General features: G+C 42.8%; 1 protein-coding gene across 1 annotated transcript in view; it reads left to right on the top strand.

Moving 5' to 3' along the window:
* CEP120 (centrosomal protein 120) overlaps positions 1–22,094 on the top strand; it is a 213,701-nt gene that overhangs the window by 136,868 nt on the left and 54,739 nt on the right. The window contains exons 16-17 of the mRNA XM_069226908.1: positions 4,345–4,506; positions 16,629–16,751. Coding sequence (XP_069083009.1) covers positions 4,345–4,506; positions 16,629–16,751 — 285 coding nt within the window. The remainder of the gene's footprint in view (positions 1–4,344; positions 4,507–16,628; positions 16,752–22,094) is intronic.

Below are 22,094 nucleotides of genomic sequence, written 5' to 3' on the forward strand. Positions count from 1 at the left end.
ATTTTATTAGGCAAGTCCACGAACCAATAAAAAACACTGACGTGAAGTTGACAGGGCTCCGAGCCCTTTTCTAAATACTAAAGCGTCTCGCTGCGATACGCATGCGCGAGCGCATGCAACGCAGGCTCGACCCTAAAAACGAAAGGTTGGTGAGGCAATTGGATCCACTGGGATACATGTTGAGATATATAAGGAGACTGGGCAGCATGAATATCTGGTTTGAACAGGTAACTATTTCAGATACGTCAGCCTGTCCTTGTGCCACCTCTAGAGGCCCATGCCATTCTGATTCTCTTTGTTGAATTGAGGAAAATCATATTTGTTTACTTCATTAAATTGAAAAAGAAGACTTTTCCTCTCGTTTTCTATCCATTTGTTTTACAGAAGTAAATAAAAAAAACTCAAAAGCTCTTCTCCTGTTTTATTCAGTAAAACTATGCAACATGTTGATTTGCTGAATTTAGTTTCTCGAAATTCAGTGAAAATGTCTAATTATGTTATTTGTGTTTTTACTTATTTGTAGGTGCCAAAATATTATTCCCAACTTATTTATACAGTTTTATTTTTTCAGCTTTAGATAAATAGCTGGCATAAGGGGATGAGATATGGTGAAAAACTACTTTGCCAACCTTGACACCACAACTAAATTCCACACTTAGACTGTAATCAAGGGAATAACATTAAAAAAAAATGCACTCACCTTTTTGTAACTTTGAAGGGAGTATAGTTGGGATCATACTAGTAACTCCTGAAATATTGACAGGTTCAACCTGTTTTGGAGAATCCACAGCACATGCTTAGAAGACGGCTCACGGGTCAAAGCGTGCACACTCAGCACAATTATGAAAACAAAGGTACCTAACAAACAAGCCCATACCCAATTTAGAAAGCACGTCATCACAAGCCCACTCAGACCAAAGTCTTCGATTACATTCACAGAGCCATTGTGGAAAGACTTTCATACTGCTGATAGCACTACAAGGCCGTATCACTGCCTGAGTGCCTGAAATGCATCCAAAGGGAAAAATTAATACAATTGTATTAGAGTCAATTTTTGCCACAAGTGTGGTAAAATAAATTTACATGTTTGAAATAATATTACACAACCGTGCTCAACTAAAGCTTTATGTGTTTATTATTAACATCAATTAAGTAACTAAGATCATTTGAAAAAAACATTCCATACTAATAAATAAACATTAAGTAACTAATATAATTTGAAAAATCAATAAATAATTGAACATACAATTGTATGTCTTAAGCAATGTAACAGTAAATATGATATATACATAATAGATTACTTTTATAATGTCAATCTCAACGTATAGTTTTATAGCCTACTGTAAATTCACTAACTTAAACATAGAAGATGGGATTGTTTGATTACAAAAAGGTACACAAGTTACTCAAAACTTTTTATCATTTTTTCACAACATTCTGTAATGTAAGCCATTGAAGCTTCACAATAGTGCCATCATTTTGAAAAATGTGATTATTAACTCACTTTTAACCAGCCATTCACTAATGTTAACATTTTTTTAAAAGTTATGCTTAGCATAAACTCACCTTCCAAATTGTTATCCAGTCACATTTGCGGCATGGGAAAATGCCTGGCAGCCCACAACTGGATGGCGGCTAATTTTCTCAAAATGAACAGTCAGAAGACTTTAGCCTTAGTGATGGGGAGACTTGTCATGCAGTTCCAGTAAGCACTTTCCTGTTTAAATTCATGTCCCCGTTGCTAGAGATAAGAACCTGTTATTGTTTATTCCCAGTCCCCTGGTTGTTTTAGTCTTATTTTCCAGGAGATTGTACCTTTCATCTCTTCAGAACCTCGAGCTTGGTTATAAGTGCCTATGTCCTGTAATGCCTAGCCTGATGCAGTGCTTTTTATCTCTGTCTTCCTGAAAACTTGATTTAAAAGCTGTAATGAATTCAGAATATGGTAGTCTGACCGGCTTGTATGCTATGTAAACATGACCACATTCAGGTGGCTCCACCATCCTCTCACTGCCTTCGCGTGAGGCAAACATTTCACTTACTTTGAGGCTCTGTGCTGTCCATTCTGCAATTCATAAGAAATGGCAAGTGGTTTTTTTTTTTGTTGTTTTTTTTACATTTTTTTTTTTTACCAAACTTGCCAAAACTGTCACGATCTCCCAGTCAGAATTCATCTCATTGCTGACATTCTGCAATGTTGTAGCACATTACAACTTTTCTTTCTTGCTGATCTACTGTTCTCCTCTGTAGCCCATGTTGAGGCTTTTTGATTCTGATTCCTAGCGCCAAGGTACCTGTAGGTGGTGGTTATGCTTTATTAGTAAATGAGCGAATAAGCATGTAAAGTAATTTAGTAATGCTTTCTTCCAGCAGAACCGGACTACCAAAGGTGTCCACATGTTAGACTACAAGCCCTATGAGGATAGGTTTTATAATATATCCAGCCAGCTGAAGATGAAAGTAGGAAGGGTGTATATACTGGTGGAATGAATTCCCCTAGGAGGAATGCACAGTACACAACACAATCTTTTTTCAGTTGACTTAATAGTTGCAGAAAAAAAATCCTGTTATGAGACTAGTGAGCTTCGTGGGGATCAGAGGTAACATTAGAAAATATTGTTACTGCAGAAGGATATTGAATATATGGGATAAATTCCCAGCAGATGTAGTGATGACAAAGATAGCAAACAGGGGAGAAATTGTGCAGGGAAACCAAAGCAACTTTTAGAATCTTTGTGTCACAAATAGGCAGGGAAAATGGTGGTATGGGTAGACTGGTGTTTTTCTGCAATCGTTTTCTTGGCGTTTCTATGTATGTCCCCTTTCTGTACCTGGGGGTCTGCATTTTCAGTTGCGTCTACCGTGTTCTATTTCCCGACAGTGCAGTGTGAGCAACCCAGAATGTTCACATGAACCTGGGTACAATAATCACATAATACATAATCATGTGAAACTCATTTTCAATCGATTTTGTTTTGTTTTTTGTATTGTAGCAGAAATACCTTGCTACTGACTTAATCCCTCCACAATTCCTGAATGAAGATGAACATCATCTGTCATAAATATTTCCCAAAATAGTCTACTGAAGCCAGAACCAGAACATATGTAGCAACACACGTTTATATGTGTGAGAGAAACATTACCATATCATGAAATATCCTTCATGTAATCAAAACTGTGAAGAGAATAATAGTATGGCCCTTGTTTCCCCTAGCAGTGTCTGGCCCTTACGTGCCACGTATCTACCAACATGGTAGTTGGTTTCCTTTTCTTACTTAGGTGGGATCAGACACTGTTTGGTTGGATAATGCCACTTCTTTGCTGAACGTCTGTATCTGTGCCTCTTTCAACCAGCTTGCACTTAAAAATTTTATCTGCTTATGTTCTCTGAATCTAAATTATGCTATTAGTGTTTATCATGCCTATAAGCAGCCAGAGACAAACTGTTGGAGGTTAAACCATCTCATACGTTTGTCAGAGTCTTGTCCTGCTGTGATTTTGAACTGGTGACTCATAAGACAGTTGTCCAGGGAGCTTTGTCATGTTGCATACCCTATGTTTCTTTTTTAACAACTCTAGTCCTACATTTGTGCTGAAGATTCTCAGAGTTTAATGTGAATAAAATGTGTCTATTCTCGTTATCTTTCCTTAAATGCATTGTAGAAGACCATGCATTTCTAGAAGTTCTCTTAAATTTGATTTTGAGAGGACAATCATTGTGTATTTTTCATATATGCCTTTTGCTCTTTGTCACCTTTGGGGACCTCCCCTTTGAAATTAATTGCAAAGTAGTAGTTAACCTGTTTAGGATTTTCTTGAAATGTACAATGCTATGTTTACCTATCTAAAACTGAGAAAATTCATGCACTGGTGATAAGAGCCAACACAGTTTTGATTGCCTTCTGTTCTGTATTTGCTTGTACATAGTCTGTAGCTTAATCAAATCGACTCCCCATTAGATTTTCTACAAACATGTGCATTGCACTATGGAAATTCTCTCCTGAATTAATATCTAGGGTTTTTGTCAAATAGATGTTTCCCTCTGATGCAGACAGGTTTTCAAATCTAACATAAGTTCGAAGGAAGAGAAATTAGTTTACATTGTTTTCCTGGCCAAATACTCACATTTCAAAAGAAGGAATGTTTTACATTTCTGTAGCTACTGTACCATAATCCACATTTTAGAATGTCTTAATTAATGGTGACGTGTGCAACTAGTTAGGCCTTTAGTTGTGTATCAAGTGTCCAGACATTTCATTTCAGTATGTGTTCAACAGTGTTGGGCTAATATTTCCAGATTTATTTTGAGTATACCATTATTCTTTCTGTTTTCTCTTTTTGTAGCTTAAAAAATTGAAGACAGAGTTACATACAGATCATGAACGTGGCCTGCAAGAGTTGCAAGACAGCATGCGGAGGGTCAGAGAAGATTGTTCTCACCAAATTGAACTGGAGAAGTCCAGATTTAGGCAGCTTGAAGAGGAAAAGCTTCGACTTCAACAACAGGTACGAAGATTTAATTTACAATAGAAAGCATCTTAGATAACATGACAAGGTAAGGTGGACAATGTTTGAAACAGAAAAGTCCTGAAGTGAATAGAAATGTGCATGTAGCATTTTGTCCTAAAATGTTAGATAAAGCAGTGAAGATGTATGCAGTCTTGAGCAGGTGTACTTTACAAGGTCACGAACTAGGTAAATTATAGATTTACAAGTCACTTTGGATACCCTTTTGCAGCCTAAGAATGAGACCCATACAACAGGAAATAGAAAATCAATGGCAATGAGTACAGGGCAAGTTGGATGAGACAGTTTGAGTCCCAAGAAGGCGCCTCTGTGGTGGAAGTTTCCATCAAACCTCAGTATGGGCTTATATCGGATGAAATAGTACTGACTATGGATGCCTCCATTGAGGCCTGGGGCATCCACATGCAGTAACTGACAACCAAGCATCTATGGTCTGAAATGGAGAAGACACTCCACATCAACATCCAGAAGCTACAAGCCATAACGCTAAGCCTACAATCGTTCCTCCTTAGATTAGCAGGACAAGCATCCTCCTCTAGACAGAACAAAACGTCTGTGTTTTTCATCATAAAAAAGGAGGAACATTACTCCTGCCTGTGTTGCCAGAGGTGCAGCTGTTCTAGGATTGGGCCATCTCCAATCTGGTGAACATCACAGTGGAATGCCGGAAAAAGCAGACACAGGCATGCACAGTCAAGCACTATCAGACGGCCACAAGTAGCAGCTTAACCTAGATCAGCTAGACTTCATCTTCCTCAAGTGGAGATGGCCCACTATATCTGTTTGTCACGTTAGACAACAAGAAATGGCTGTATTATGCCATCAGGTTCTGGCAATGAGGAACCGAGGGCAATACCTTTTTAATTAAATGATCGAGTGACTTAGCATATTGTAATTGTATTCATATCGCACTTACTACCCCCTGACGAGGCGTCAAAGCACTTTTCGGTGAGTAGCACGCTACTCCAGAACCCAAAAGGTTTAGTGGTGGATTATTACAGGGAAACAGGAGTACGGTATTGGTATAGGGAGGTATGAGTTAATTTGAGCAGAGAACATGTGAGTCCGTTCGTTGATTTGAATCGAATAATGGAGGGATAGAGGAGGGAAGAATCCTGAAGTGTTATTTGGGAGATCATAATAGTAAGATGAGGTTTGGGATGAGTAAAGGAGAGGTGGATGATGTAAGAGTCTGTTAAAAGGTATTCGGGAGATCATAGAAGTTAAATGGGGTTTGAGATGAGTAAAAGGAGAGATAAATGTAGGAGAATTTAGTAGGGTTGTTTGGGAGTTCATAGTCATAAACTGAAGTTTGGGTTGAGTTATGAGGAGTAGAGGAGGGAAGAGTCTGGGAAGGGTTATTTTGGAGATCTGAGTAGTAGAATGGGATTGGGACGAGTGTGATTTTTTTTTTTTTTCTCTTGTGCAGTAGGATTAGAATAGTAAATGTATAGATGCGCGAGTAAAAAATCAAGGGAATAAATGTGTAAGGAATATAATATATTCAGATTTAAAGCTGTATTGTATAAACAGAGGCTTTCAAGACTTACAGTATTTGAAGTTAATTGATTTGTGTACTTTTATAACAGTATTTTATCTTTACTCAATATTTCAATAGTGAAATGCTTGTAGATAAAAAGTTAAGATAATATTTACCTAATATGATAGATAAAATAAAATCAGACTCATAAGCATCTAATTAAGCAATTTATTTAGAAACTATGCAATCACCTATGAACATGTCAAGTGTAGAATAATATACGTGTGTGTGTGTGTATATATATATATATATATATATATATATATATATATATATACACACACACACCCACATATCCATAATATATCTACACCTTCATACACCTTCACATACAAGTACATAAACATTTGTTAAACAGGCCTAAAGACTATATATTTTAAGATAAAATAGTTAGTATACATATTTGTACAAATAAATACACATACCTAGATATGTACACATAATCAAATTATAACATGTTTATGCACAGAGGATTATGCAGTCAATTGCTGTTTGAGTATGGTGGTTATGTAGGAAAGAGCCAACTCTTGAGTAACCCTCCGAAGATAAGATAGTTATCTGTGGATCTTCTATGTGGGGGTAATTGTTACAAATTGGGGTCTCTAGTTGGCAGTCAGTTTGCACCCTGTCCTAGTAGGGACCCTCACTCTAGGCAGGGTAAGGGAGGTACCCGCTCAGATAACCCTTGCTCAGATAACCCTTGCTCACCCCCTTGGTAGCTTGGCACCAAGCGGTCAGGCTTATCTCAGAAACGATGTGTAAAGTATTTGCACATAATACACAGTAATACAGCTAAAACATTGCAAAAGGACATCAAACCAGTTTTAGAAAAATAGGCAATATGTATATATATAAAACAAGACCACAATGAGACCAATCCAACATAAGGTAATTAAGATATGAATTTTGCAAGAATTAACTTAAAAATCCAGTTCCTTGAAGTCGATAGCTCCACCTGGGGCTATCACAGCGTCGGGAGCAACAAATCTAACAGTTCAGGCCGACCACAGCATCGCAGGCCACCCATGGTGTTGGGAAGACCCCTAAACAGCACCTTGGATTTCCAGGGCGTCGTGATCCTCGCAATGAGATCTGGAGAGCAGCGTTGCTGGCGTTGCAGTGTCCGTTCCAGAGTCGGTGTGAGGGTTGTTGGGCCCTTTAAGTCACACGCATTGCAGATCGAACTCCGGGCTGATGAAGTCAAGAGCACTGGCAAGGATGGCGTCAGGTCTGCGGTGCAAAGTAGGACGATGCAACGTACGGTGCCCACAGGTCATGGTGCCGGCAGCGGCTTGGTGACAGCATTCAATGGCATCTGTGTAACCAGGGCTAGGGTGTGAAGCGGGGCGGTGCGACGTGCGTTGTCACCAGGTCACGGTGCAGGCAGTGGCGGCAAAGTTGCTGAAGCACGGTCGTCGGTAAACCCAAGTTGGCAGTGCGGCGTGGGATGGGCTCCGTGCGGCATCTAAGGGCCACGGTGCAGGCAGGGACGCCTGGTGGCGACACTGTAGTTGATGATTCTGGCGTCTGTGAACCGGTGCTGCGGTGCGGGACGGGATGGTGCTTCGAGTACCTCAGGAGCGGTGTGCACAGGCCATGGTGCAGGCAGCAGCGCTGGTGTCAGCAGGAACGACGGCGTCGGGGATGCCCAGGCTGCAGTGCGAGCAAGGTGATGCCGGACTGCGGGGCCCACAGGTCATGGTACAAGCAGCGGCTCAGTGGTGACATCAGGTGGCAGCATCAGTGAGACCAGGGTTGTGGCACGAAGCGGGGCAGTGCGACTCTGTGCAGTGTCTGCAGGTCATGGTTCAGGCCAGCGGCGTCGCTGGCGGCGTCACAGTGGTTTTTCTTCTTGAACAGCGCAAAAAACACAGTTCCCAGTGCTGCAGACAGATGAAACTGAAGTCTTTGAAATCCCTGAGACTTCCAGCAGTAGGCAAGCTCTACTCCAAGCCCTTGGAAAACTTTCTCAAGCAGGATACACAGCAAAGTTCACCCTTTGCTTTGTTTTAAGGCAGAAGCGGCAACTGCAGGCCAGCCCAGCCCAGCAAAGCACACACAGTAAAGGGGCAGTACTCGCTCTTCAGCTCTTCTCCTTGGCAGAGGTTCCTCTTGCTCCAAAAAGATTCTAAAGGTCTGGGGTTTTGGGTCCACTACTTAAAGCCCTTTCTGCCTTTGAAGTAGGCATACTTCAAAGGAAAGTCTGTTGTTCACAAGATCCTGCCTTGCCCAGGCCTGGCCCCAGACACACTCCAGAGAGGTTGAGACTGCATTGTGTGAGGGCAGGCACAGCCCATTCAGGTGAATGTGCCCACTCCTCCCTCCACTCTAACCCTGATGGCCCATCAGGCTATACACGCTACACCCCAGCTCCCTTTGTGTCACTGTCTAGAGAGAATTCACATCAGCCCAACTGTCAGTCTGACCCAGATGGGGAATACAGAAGCAGGCAGAGGCACAGAATGGTTTAAGCAAGAAAATGCCCACTTTCTAAAAGTGGCATTTTCAATCAAACAAACAAACAATTTGAAAACCAACTATACCAAAACATGTATTTTTAAATTGTGAGTTCAGAGACCCCAAACTCCAAATTTCTATCTACTCTCAAAGGGAAACTGCACTTTAAGAATATTTAAAGGCAGCCCCCATGTTAACCAATGAGAGAGAGATGTCTTGCAACAGTGAAAACAAAATTTGGCACTATTACACTATTAGGACATGTAAAACACACTGGTACATGTCCTACCTTTAAAATACACTGCACCCTACCCTTGGGGCTACAAAGGGCCTACCTTAGGGGTGCCTTACATGTAGTAAAAGGGAAGATGTGGGCCTGGCAAATGAGTACACTTGCCAAGTCGAATTGGCAGTTTAAAACTGCACACACAGACACTGCAGTGGAAGGTCTGAGCCATATGTACAGGGCTACTCTTACGGGTGGCACAATCAGTGCTGCAGGCCCAGTAGTAGCATTTGATTTACAGGCCCTGGGCACCTCTAATGCACTTTACTAGGGATTTCCAGCAAATCAAATATGCCAATCATGGATAAACCAATCAACAGTATAATGTACACAGAGAGCATATGCACTTTTGCACTGGCTTTAGCAGTCCTAAAGCCAGCAAAAGGTGGTCAGAAAAAATAGGAAGAAGGAGGCAGAAAGTTTAGGGATGACCCTGCAAAGAGGGCCATTTCCAACAGTAATGAATTCCATAGTTTGGACGCTTGAACAGAGAAAGATGTCTTTTTCGCGGATGGTGGGGTTTTGAGACTGGGTGTCAATCTTGAGCGGGGGTTCTTTGTTGAATGTATTTGGTGATTTTATTCCTGATGAAAAGCGGTCCCGTTCCATGTATTGCTTTGTGGGTGATCCAGAGCAATGTGAAGGTGGTTCTTTTGGCAACCAGTAACCAATGTAGGGCCCTCAGGGCAGAGAAGATGTAGGCTAGTTGCTTTACATGTAGGAGTAGTTTGGCCGCCGAGTTCTGAATGTGTGGTAGTTTTTTCATAGTAGGTAGAGATGATCCACGGTAGAGGCCATTGGCGTAATCCAGTTTTGATAGTACAGCAAGCGATAGTAACCTTGTGTGGAAATCCGATGTGGGGGAAGATACGTTGCAGAGTTGTCATGGTGATGAAGCTTGATCTTGCTAATTTGCCAACTTGAGCATTCATTCTTAACAGTTAATGATGTTAACTTGGAGTCATTGGTAATTCCAAGGTTTCTTACTTGCTTAGATAGTTTAGGGGGTGGCCCCAGATCGTCAGGCCAGGCACAAAGTGGGTCATAAATTTTCCAGTCACCACATGTGAGTTTTTCTGTTTTGGAAGCATTCAGTTTTAGATGGCTCCATGTCATCCACTGATCAAAGGTTCTGGGGTAACTGAAGATTTGTGACTTTACAATGTCTTCGAGCGTTCCAGATTAAGGAGTATTTGTGTGTCATCTGCATAGTTATAGCATGTGAGTTGAAATTCATTGTTCATTGTAGGTAATGGCCTTGTGTAGATGTTGACAAACATGGGTGAGATGATTGAGCCTTGAAGGACCCTTGCTTTTGTGGAGTAGGGTTTGGATGAGAAAGGGTGAGTATGGATATTTGTTCTGTTTTGAAGGTAAGATGTGATCTGGTCGAGAGCAGTCCCCTCTATGCCGGCTTTGCAGAGTCTTTGTATTGGCGTGTCATGATCACCTGTGTCAAAGGCAGCTGAGAGGAACAGTAGACCTAGTGCAGCAATTCCATTATGATCTGTTGTGTTTTTAAGATCATCCCAGATGATGATGAGAGGAGATTCAGTGCTTCTTCCTGGGCCGAATCCAGTTTGGTAGTCTAAAAGTATGGTGCTATCTTCAATGGATGGCATCTGGGCGAAAGCTGCTCTTTCTATTAGTTTGCCCAGGAAAGGACCATTTGCAATCTTTCTGTAGTTGTTGGGGGTCCTGTGGGTCAAGATTTGTTTTCTCTAATAGTTGGCGTATGTATGCCTTCTTAGGATCTTCAGGAAAGATTCCCTTAAAGAAGTATTGATGATTCTTCTTACTGGTGTGGCAGCAGAGGTAGATAAAAGAATACTCCTGAAGATGTGTGGTGTACGAGGTTCTGAAGGACAGCCGGAAGGCCTGCTTTCTTTGACCAGATCCATAAATTCACTTTGTGATATTTGTTTTAAGTAGTGCAGAGGCTGGATTGGCTTACTCTCGGAGGGAATTTTTGGGAAAATGCCTTTCCTCTGTTTCCCCTGGCCCTCTCGTGTAGGTGAAGGTGTAGCACTGTACCCTAATTCTCATTGCTCTGGTGTGGTCCCCCCAGCACTAATGTAGTGAACTCCTGATACTGTCTGAAGTCCCACCAATTCCACTGAAGATGCACTCCAGGCTTCACTCCAGACGCAATCAAAAGATAGTCCCTCAAAGCCTCAAATCACTGAGAATGGAATCCTAGTACCTGACCTAGAGTTTGGTCATTTAGATCTATCTATAGAATGCAGTAACATCATGTTGCTGGCACGAGCACCTGCGAACACAAAGATGTATATCTCCAAGCAAAAGTGTTTCTGTGTATGGTATGAAGACAATAGATTCCAGCAAGAGTCATAGAGCCTCATCAAATACTTCTACACTTGCTGGGCAGGAGTGGCCATAAGTACTCTTCAGGCTGCAGTCTTTTGAGATTTAGGCGAACAAACTACACCTCCTCATTCTATTTTGACAAATCACCATAAAACAGTTTATGAAGGGACTTTTAGGGTATTTTTTCCAATATGGTTCAAGTACCTTTGGAACAGGATACTGTTTTCCATTGGCTGTCTTGTAAATGTCATCTTTCAAAAACAAAAAGAAGAGCTCTAGCTCACATAGCGAATCCTTTTCCACAGAGAAGAAGAAAAAAGGGCACCCCCTTCACCTGGGATGTTCGGCAAAATCCTGTATTGTTATTTGAGAAATGGCCTTGAAAGCCAGTTCTGAACTCTTGTGTGCATATAGGTTGTGGTGTGTACTGGGGTGTGACCTTCGTGGTACTTTCTGCATCATTTAAGGCAGCAAAGTGCTCTGTTGTAATGCACAATGTACTGCGTGTCATACCAGCTAAGAGACTGCTTGTATATATGGTTTCCACCATGCTGGATTCCCCGGTACACAGCAGGGCGTTTGACACTGCAGAGGTTTAAGAGATGGGGCTAACCATTGATGAGTCAATGGAGGCTTTGCCAGAGCCATTTGAAAGTGGAGTGAGCAGCACTGGCTAGTAGTGTTGTGAAAGGAACTTTGGGTGTTAGAAGCACCTTAGAGCTGTCATGTGTGGACCCGGTGGAACCGATGTGCCATCTGCTGGCCCAATCTGATAGAGATTTCTAGCCGCAGATTCCTTACCATAGAATTTTCCCAGACATCAGACTGTGAGCAGTACCCCTGCCCACTGATAGATGGCGTAATTTGGCTCTGCGTGCATAATTGGCATCGTTCACACCGGAAGTGACGTCCCCAGCACCTATAAAGGCATTACCTAGGCACACTGACTTCAGTTCTTTTCTTTCCACACCAGCGAGCGCAGATGCAAAAAAGAGCTATCCCATTAGTCACTTTTCGACTCAACTTGTTTTTTTTACGTTTTGTAGACTCCTTTTTGAGGTTTTCCTCCTAGTGTGGCAGGGATATCATTCAAGAAGGCTGACTTCAAGCCCGCCCTGCAGCGCCTGTCATTGACGGATCTGGACCCCATTTGCCTTTGGTGCCTCGAGCGCGACCACAACCCCAGGTCTTTCTCCGACTGCCACACCATAAACCTGAAAGCTACAGGGGAGTGATCCCTCAAGCTCTTGTCCACAACGTTCGAGGGCTCAGTCGAGAACAAGGTCCTGTGAGTGGTTGCAGAGTCCGAGATCCTTGTCGCATTCCTAGTCGTCAGTCCATGCAGGTAAACCCTGTCAGAAGAAGTAGTCGAAGAGGTCTTTAACTTTTCCACGTTTGTTGGCCAACAAGACAAGGGAGCATCTGCGTTTGAGGCCTGGCTCTGAGGTAGAGCCTGCACCAAAGCCGACTCCGCATCTCCCCGACTTTCCGGGAGCTGGAGCGGCCCCTGCCCGACTCACATTTGGGCTGGCCGACCCCTCCAGTGCGCTTTCGAGGATTCATGGGTTGGCAGGGCCTGTTCTGATTCCGTGCTGGCGGCTCTGGCTCCACTAGGGCCTGAGGATCCTTTCCTAGATCCGGACCAATGCCGGTCATACCATGTCGACCTTCCCCAATGCCGGTCCTGATGCTGATGCTCCCAGTGCCCATTGCTTACGCCGCCCCCATTCTGATCCCTGACACAGAGTCAAAGGTGTGTTGATCGACGCCACTATCTCGAGTCTTGCCTTTCAGGTCAGAGCCCAAGCCCTTTTTTTGTGTGTTAGGACTCAGGAAGGAATGGAAGGGGTCTCTGGACCTTGAAGAATACCAGCCCTATGAAGACCTTAACATGGATTGGTGTGAGGAACTGGGTGAAGCCAGTAGACTAGATACTAATATGCTTTCTCCTCCCTCCATGGCTATGGAGTGTCATTCGCAATGGTGGTACGGAGGGCGGCTGAGGTCCTTGACCTTCATTTGACCTTGTGGCAGTCAAGACTAATGTCCTGACAGAGGTACTGTAACCAGGAGTCTCCCCTCTCAGAACCGCTGCTCCTATTTAACGAAGCCCACACTGACCTCTGTCTGGGGACATGGTTCAATCCCAGCACAGGGGCTCTTGTAAATAGGACAATTGCCCATCGCCACAACCCCGCTCCAAGGGATCCAAACGTCCTCACCCAACACCCTACCCAAGAGAGCTTGGTGATCCAAGCCTCTAGATCCTATTTAAATCCTGGTGCATTCAATACCACAGCTCTGAACAGGGAATTCAATAGGCTGGACACTTACGGAAAGAAAATATTTTCTTCCACCAGCCTGGCATTGGGGTCTGTGAATACTGCATGCCTTTAGGCCGCTACTCCCACACTCTGTGGGACTTGGTCGCGCAGATGCTGCCAACTTTCCCGGATGAGGCTCGGGTCATGCTGTCTCCAGCTGTTGGTGATGGGAGAGATGCAATGAAGTTCACCATATGTTGTGGTCTTGACAGGACCGACTCGCTAGGCACTGTAGTTTCATCGACAATGGCCTTGATGCACCACACCTGGTTGAGGACGATTGGCTTTTTGGGGAATGTCCAATCCTCTCTGATGGATGTTGCCTTTGATGGCTCCTTTCTCTTTGGTTGGATTCTGTGCTGAAATGATTTAAGGATAGTCGGGCTCCTGCCAGATCCTTGGGCCTTTCTGTGGCCCCATGTCAGCCATAATACGCCTTTCTCTCCTTTTGTGACTACGGAAGGGGCTTCCAGCCACATAATACCCATCCAGCCACCTCACCGCTCATGCTTCCTTGCCTCTGCGTGGCCGAGAGCATGGTACCCACATGGTCATTGATCCTCTGACCAGGATGCCCATTTGGGAGTATCTTCTGTCACAGCAGAAGGGGAAGATCCTCTACCCGAACCTGTCTGATCTCTGCCTTCCTGCTTGGAGATTGAGTAGCGGCAGTTGACAGTGCTGTGATGTCATCTTGGAATTGTGTGCAGAAAAAAACATTGATCCTTTTTATGCCCCTCTCTCATGTTCTGCTTGTCATTCTCTCTCTTGCCCAGTAGGGGTCTGCTATCTCTCTGCTTTTTTGCCGTAGCCTGACCAGCCATCCCTTTTCAAGTCCCCTATTGTACATAGGTTTCTAGATAGTCTTGTTTATCTTTTTCTCGTTCCCCATTTATCATGCCTCTGTAGGGCCTTAATCTTGTTCTGACATTTTTGATGTGTGCTCCCTTCCAGCATCTCCATAATTGTCCACTTAGGCTCCTTAGGATTAAAACAGCCTTTCTTGTGGCAATCACATTTGCCTGAAAAATGAGTGAGCTTCAGGCCTTGTCATCCAAACCTCCTTACCTCACCATCTATCCTGACAAACTGGAGCTTTGAACAAAAGCCTCCTTTCCTCTGAAAGGGGTCACTCGATTTCACGGAGGCCAATCCATCACAGTGGAGGAGAGACTCCACCGTCGGGACCCAAAAAGAGCGTTATCGTTCTACCTTGATCGCACAAAAGTTCTGGGTGGGCAACCAACTCTTCGTGCAGGATGTTGAAATGATGAAGGGTCGGGACGTGCAGAAGCTGACCATCTACTGATGGGCTCTACTTGCCATTAAGATCTTCTATGCACTGGCCTAGAAGCAACCCCTTGAGGATTTGAGAGCTCATTTCACAAGAGCTAAAGCTTTGACCCCTGCATTAGCATGCAGAGTTCCAGTCCTGCAAATGTGCCAGGCAGGAATATGGGCCTCTTTTCTCACATTCATAAAGCACTACTGCATGGACAGTCAGGTCCATAGGGATGGGCAGTTTGTCCGTTGGATCCTTTAGGACTTCCTCATTTGAAATTGGTCCTCAGACCCACCTCGGGGATAGTATTGCTTGAGTATCAATTCTAAGGTAAGGAATCTGTGGCTTTAAGTCTGTATCAGAAGAACAAGTTATTTAGCTTTGATAATGCCTTATCTGGTAAAGCCTATATCAAGCTGCAGATTTGTAACTGACCCACTCATTCACCCCACTTTGCGAATGGATTTCTAGGGACAGGGATGTTACCTTTCAGGGCCTATTTTTCCACACCAGTGGTCAGTGTTATTCATGTACCCGCTTCTGGCGTGGAATGTTGTGAAAAGAAATTGACGTCAGCGCACCTATATAGATATCGCAGATGTCACTACTGGTGCATGCGCCTCCGTTCATGGAGCCGAACAATGCCACCTACAGACATGCAGTGGTAGTGATCATGAACAATTTTCTGGATCCAGTCTGACCCCTGGGGAAATTCCGAGGTTAGGACTCTGTGGAAAGATATAGTCTCTACAAGATAAGGCGTTACAGAAGGTAAGTAACTTGTTCTTCAATACCACTGACGTAATGTTGCAAACATTTTTCCCCAAGGGAGATCATTTTGATTTCCCCGATGTTGCAAGGTGAATATCGTTATAGATGCAGTAGCAGAAAACGTCCTGCCATGTTAAGACATTACAGGGTATACAAAACCTAGAGAAAATAGATATACAGTTATGTTACTTCAAACCAAATAACCCTTTTCACCTTTTTCACTTAATTTCACTTAATTGTTTTCATTTGTTTGTCCATAAATGTGCAATGGTTAAGTAAAAAAAAATATATATACTCGCATATAATCTGCTCAACACAGTACATTCATTACAGCATGTTTCACATTTCAGTGTCAGCTAAGATCACATGATACTCAGTGACTTTTGAAAATGACAGTATAGTTAATCATCATCTACTGTCGAGTCACAGCATATAAATTCCAGTCTGATATTGTAAGTAAATGGATTGTCAAATATTATATGTGCACATTGTTGTTAATGTCCACACAAGCACTTGTGTTTCCTTTCCACCTCTTTTCTACATTATAAGGGCAGAGCTGTTGCTCAAACCAATCGATCGTAGCAGGCTGATGAATTGCATTTTGAACAAGTGGATATCATTGCTCATTTCTTTTTGTAGACGTTCGTGAAAAAGAAAAACTGATAGCGAGTCTGTGATTTAAAAAAAAAATACAAAGCTATGTGTCCTCCCCCGTCAACCAGCACTTCATAATGTACATACCTGATAGGTTTGGCTCGACTCTGAAGAACCTTGACTGCCTGTTTTAAAGATACGGAGTCAAGAGCTGTTTCTGCATTTTATCCTTCCTCCCAGTGTCAAGACGAAATAAACAGCGGCAAATCTTTGACTTGCTCACTAACCCACTTTTAAAACCCTTTTTTTCTTGGCCTAAGAGTTTCGTTATTTATGACGGCGAAGTTTTTCTTTTTCTGTTTAATGCCTTTTGACTGTCATGGCTCATTTGTCCAAAATGTAGAGTAGAAGATTCAGAGCGCCCTCTGCAGGCTTCTAGCTTGTTATTTCATGACAGTTGATTTGCTTTACTTGTAACGGACCCCAGGGCTGCCATTTTGTTTGTTCTTTTAATTCTAGGTCCATGAAACGGAACATAAATACAAACTGCTGGATAAAGAGTTCCAACATTACAAGGAACAGCAAAGCAGCAAGCCAGAAATCCGGCTGCAGTCTGAGATAAATCTTCTCACGCTGGAAAAGGTAATTACTTAAATTGGGTGTTCACAGTTATGTACGTCTATCACGTTGAAATTATTTATCATCATAGCACACCAACATTTCTTGTGATTGAGGATTAATCTACTTGTTGATATTTATTTACTCCTTGTCTCTTAGTGCAGATTAGAGTTCGTGTTTGTAGCATACCGGTTGTTAGTGCACTTATGTTGTGCTATGTGTGAATTTAGTTATCTCTTGGCGCTGATAGCGTGCCATATTTACCCACTTCCAGTGCTTGAAATGGGCCGGTACTGTCCGGTACTGAGTGCCTGCACTTTTTTTATTTTGAGAGGGAGAGTACTTACACTTCTCAAGAAAAACGTAATACCTTTAATTGGAGAGTACTGGAACTTTTCAGAAACAAGAAGGTACTCTAGTACAGAGTACCTGCACTTCTATTTTTCCATTTCAAGCACAGCCCACTTCACCCATCTTATCAACCTCAGCTAGTTGAGTGGTTCATTGGGCCAGCCGTGATTCGAAACTTTGACGTTCAACTTATCACAGATATTGAATGAATGCAGAAGTCCACTGAACTATCTGTATAGATATTTGCCCTTTGGCACAGAGGATTGCTGCATTACAAAGCTGTGGGTTCAGCAACGTGTATGCCCAACATTTTATTCAAAGAAAAATTAGTGGGGAAGCAAACAAACATCGTATCACAACCGGAGAGTTAAGGGAGATTAGAAACATGTATTTGGTAGGAATCAACCCATACTAGCTCTCTTCATCTAAAGCAGTAAACACGTAAAAGTATGGGGTTCACCAGTGAGATGGAGCTAAAGTCACGAGAAATTATCCATGGGCTCCTAGACCTCGCTGGGTGTCAAAAAGTGGAGTGTGGGTGCTGTGGGGGGATGAGTGAGGGGAGGGGGTATTTCCTTTACGGACTAGGTGGTCTCACACACTATATAGTGTCATGCTTCATCATTTGACCACCTAGTCCCACCCAGGTAGGACAGTGCCACCTGGGCGGATTCAACCTCACTGTTAAAGGAACGGGAGGGAGTGCGTAAATATATTTTTATCTGGAGTTAGTGGGATCCAGCGAAGCTAAGGGAAGATAAAAACACCTAGGCAGTTACCAGTGTGTGATCTACACTTTTAATAGTGGTGTCTGCTGGTGTATTAAAAACAAGGATAGGACACCTCGGTGAGAGTAAGGACTCACTGGGTCGCCTATCTAAAAATTGGCCAACATGTTTCTGCCCTCTACTATGAGCCAAGGAAGGTCTGGGGCCATTCTTCAGGGCCTAGGATCCCTAAACATCATGCAAAGTGCAGGTAGACAATCCACCTGTATTTAGAGGGAGGGGGGAGTTGGACAAATGAAAGGGCCTACCTGTGGCAAGGAACTACCTTGTGGAGGCCCCAACATCTAAGGCTACTGGCCTCATATTCCAGGAGGGGGAGTGTCCCCTTATAGTCACACTTACGTCAAAGGAGGCGCTCGCTGTGCACCTAAACCGACCCCTCGCTGGACCACTTGAAGCAAACAAACAAACAAACACCCACCCACATTCCCTTTCTCGTGTGTGAACACATAGTGAGCGCACCCTCTGTGGATCTGTTGAAATGGCTTTGTGAAGTAAATAAAAACAGCAACAAATACTGGAAGGTTCATTCGCAATCTTGCTTGGGAATACTTTGCAAGGGTTTCTTTTAAAGGTGGACCTTTGCACTGGTGCACAAACAGGGTTAATCATATTAAATAATACTTAGATATAAACCAGGACTTTTCCGCCCACCAAAAATCACTCACAGCCTACCAATGGTCCTGACCCACAGTTTGGGAAACGTTAATTAGTTGTGTTTCTCCAGTATTGATTCTTTCATTGATCTACATGCTTAAGTCACTTCCCATCACCAAGGTTGGAGCCTTTGATTGCATACAGTTGTAGGGATGAACAGCAATGTGCTGTAGAAAACACTTAACATGCATTATAAATACTGTAAATAATGCAACCTCCAGCCAGTAAGGTGGGAATGGTCTGTTCTCCACTTACCTCAGAGACCACCATACCTAAAGTTTCCGACAAACATCATGGATGCATGTAGTTTCCAATGTGTTCTGCTTACTTCTCTTCACTGAGAATATACACTGAAATTTGTATTCATATCTGCAGCCCACTAATTTATCTCAACATGTTTGGTAGCTTTTCCTTAAGAAATAGTTGTCTCTCAGAAACATGTGAGTGAGAAGCTGCTCAATTTCTACTGCAGCTGTTTCAGATCCTGTGGCTTATGGTAAAAACAAAGTCATTATTTTGCTGTCTGTAAACGGAGCACAAACCCCAGGACTGCAAAATCTGCCATATTTTTGCAGCCAAGACTCTTCAAGACAGGGAGAGCTGGGTCATTTTATTGTTCAAGGTGCCCCTTCATTCCGATTAAAAAAGATAAACAAGTGAAACAAGTCATGTTATGAGAAACTCAAACAGACTTCAAAATCTGGTCTGTTGGTGACTCTACCTTCGAGTAACCTCCTACAAAAGTGTCTAAGAAGTCCGAGCTAATTCTTCAAAGCAACCTGAAATAAGCTGTCCCTCAGTGGCTTTTATTAACAAGACCATCATCAGTGGTCACCCGGCAGCCACTTAATCCTTTCTCCTTTATCATCATCTTCTGCTTCTATAAAGATGCACCACTTCTTCACTCCTCTTAGTCATCATTGCAGTCCTCTTCGACAGTGACTCCATCGGTGTTCTACTTGACCACGCCAGCTCCACTGATGACTGTCTCACCATTGGTTCTATCACTCACAAAGGCGCTTTCGTCTTCAGAAATACCAGTTACATCGATGGGTATCTCGCTGTCAATTACTGATAAGTTACCTACATGCTTGTTGACGACCAAAGCATCAACCGCACCCTCCTCAATGTAGCTTGGGTCAACAACCTGGCTGACAGTGAAATCTTTGACTTCCAGAGTCATTTCTCCTGCGCCAGTACCTCAAGTGGGTGCCTTTATAGCTGCTGTGATTATATCCATCAGCCATGAAAGAATATGGTGAATGGGTGGGGGGAGAGAATGTTTTGGGCTGACCTAAAGTCCTGGCTACCAACATGTAAAGATAACGATCAAAACTAAGAGGCAAATTAGTCTCCTCAGTGTCCTGTTCCAATTCCTTCATACTGTCATGAGGAGAAAAGTCTGATCTTGTTGTATGTCTGAGAGTACTATGATCAATATTTTGGCCTCTTTGAAGAAGAAAACTATACTATTAGCTGCTTATGATGCGGTCCCATTGACCTTGATCTGTGATTTTCAGTCCATGATTACGTAATATTATACCAGCTTTCCATCAACAATACTACCACCTCATCCACAGGCTCCCCTGCCTCAGTAACCGCCACTTCAGCTGCTGGTATTAGCACCTTACCCTTCAAAATGACGGGCTGAAGCTTCTATCATGATGGATTACCATGCATAGGAGGAGGAAGAGGAAAAAAACTGCAGATTATACAACTATGTGGCAGATGCTTTAGACTATTGTGAGCCCCTGCTTGTTTACATTTTGATATTACACACTGATTGATAGTTCTTCCTACAGGATTGCTTTTCCACTGGCAGTGCGATAATCAATCTACTTATTTTTGGGGGGGAGGGGAGAGACAATTTTAGGAGGTCACACAAAGGCATTGCAGTAGTACACCATATATGGAGGGCGCAAATCTAATTCAAAATTCTGCTTCTGGCTGCGTTCAGTGCCCCCCACCTTGATGCAAAAGTACAGGGCACCGAATAATACTGCTGCTTTCCTAATTAGCCATTAATTGAAGGCAACTCATAGAGGCTCTTGCAACTCTTCTTCTCCGTGCGTTCCCTTACCCAAGAGAAAAGGTTGCCATCATGGATTCCTTTGGGATTAATGTGATCTTCTTGACAGCAATTTCTGTCAAGACATAGAATTCTCTTTTTGGTACTTTATGATCAGCACGAGTGGAACAATGTAACCCCCTGCCTGGAGCTGAGCATCTACCACTATTCCATTCACCTCCATCGATGTTTCCAATGTAGCTGTTGTTCTTTGAGGACAGAACTGGCTCTGACGCAGATAGTTTCATCTAGATATTTAAAGCCTCAGACTTAATATGCCCTTTGATGAAGAAACTTTGTTTTATCTCCATGTAGAAGTTCTCCAGCATTTAAATGTGGTCACCAAGACTGCATGGCGCGTCTGACTTCTTTTAAGTTTGCTGCCTGCAATCCTTCCTAGGCACATGTGTTAGAGTCTGCAACCTTTTTGAGGGTCATATCAACAGTATCTTCAGCAACTACAGTAGTTTCAAAAGTCCAGCTACAGATCACAAGACCCCCTGCCCTCTCAGCAGTCCAGAAGCTCCTCTAAGTGCTCACAGTCTTATTGTACCGAGTCAAAGAAACGGGTAGGCTATCATTCAAATGATTCAAAGTGACATTGACTTTTGGCTGGCACCGGTTAATTCCCTCACCATGTTACATCAGTAGGAAAATTGCTGCCTAGTTACAAGAATTGCCCAACATCACCTCCAACAATTAGATCGTGGTTTTGATCCTGATTAAGTGAGAAGGTCATATACTTGTGGTTGTCCAGGAATCACAATACATGCCTGTCCAGTGCGAAGCCCAACAACATCTTCCCATTACAGTCGGAGATGCTTTACACGTAACAAAAAGGTGCCCTTCAACCAGCCCCCAAATCCCATGGCAGCAAAGACTTCTGCTTCTCTATTGTTTTGGACTATGATACATACAATGTTAGGCAACATAACCAAATTCCATCCATTATGCAAAAATTTTAAATTATTTATGCACAACTTAAAATCCATTTACCGATGGTACCAAGCTCTCAAAATGAAGTTTCCAAATTAGACTGAATTGATAATCCAGTTCTACCTTTACATAGTGCCAGACCATCTTTACATGCAATTCACTTAAAGGCATGATTTTCCCCCTCTAAAATTAGAGCGAACTGGGCCCAAAAAGACAACATGAGTTACATCTTCTACTGTTTGATTGTCATAGCAACAAAGTTTACTTTGTCTGAGATGACCAATTTGCAGTGAAGCTCGACAGTGCCCAAATGTGGAAACTAAATTTCAATTGCAACCATCAACAGTCTTCTGTGTCAGGTTGTGTGTTATATTGATAACATATGGCTTAATAGATGACAATTAACTTTTAGCTGAGCATTTAGTTAGAGGACTTAACCATACATAGTAACTTTATTTAATTCTTTGAAAAGTTTGTTTAGCTTTCTGATGGTTAATCAAACCCTGATTAACAAATAAGTGGTGTATACATGGCAATCTGACTCAAAACAAGATTTTCTCTTTGGTA

The sequence above is a fragment of the Pleurodeles waltl genome, chromosome 1_1 (genome assembly GCF_031143425.1).
Source record: "Pleurodeles waltl isolate 20211129_DDA chromosome 1_1, aPleWal1.hap1.20221129, whole genome shotgun sequence".
NCBI classification, from domain to species: domain Eukaryota; kingdom Metazoa; phylum Chordata; class Amphibia; order Caudata; family Salamandridae; genus Pleurodeles; species Pleurodeles waltl.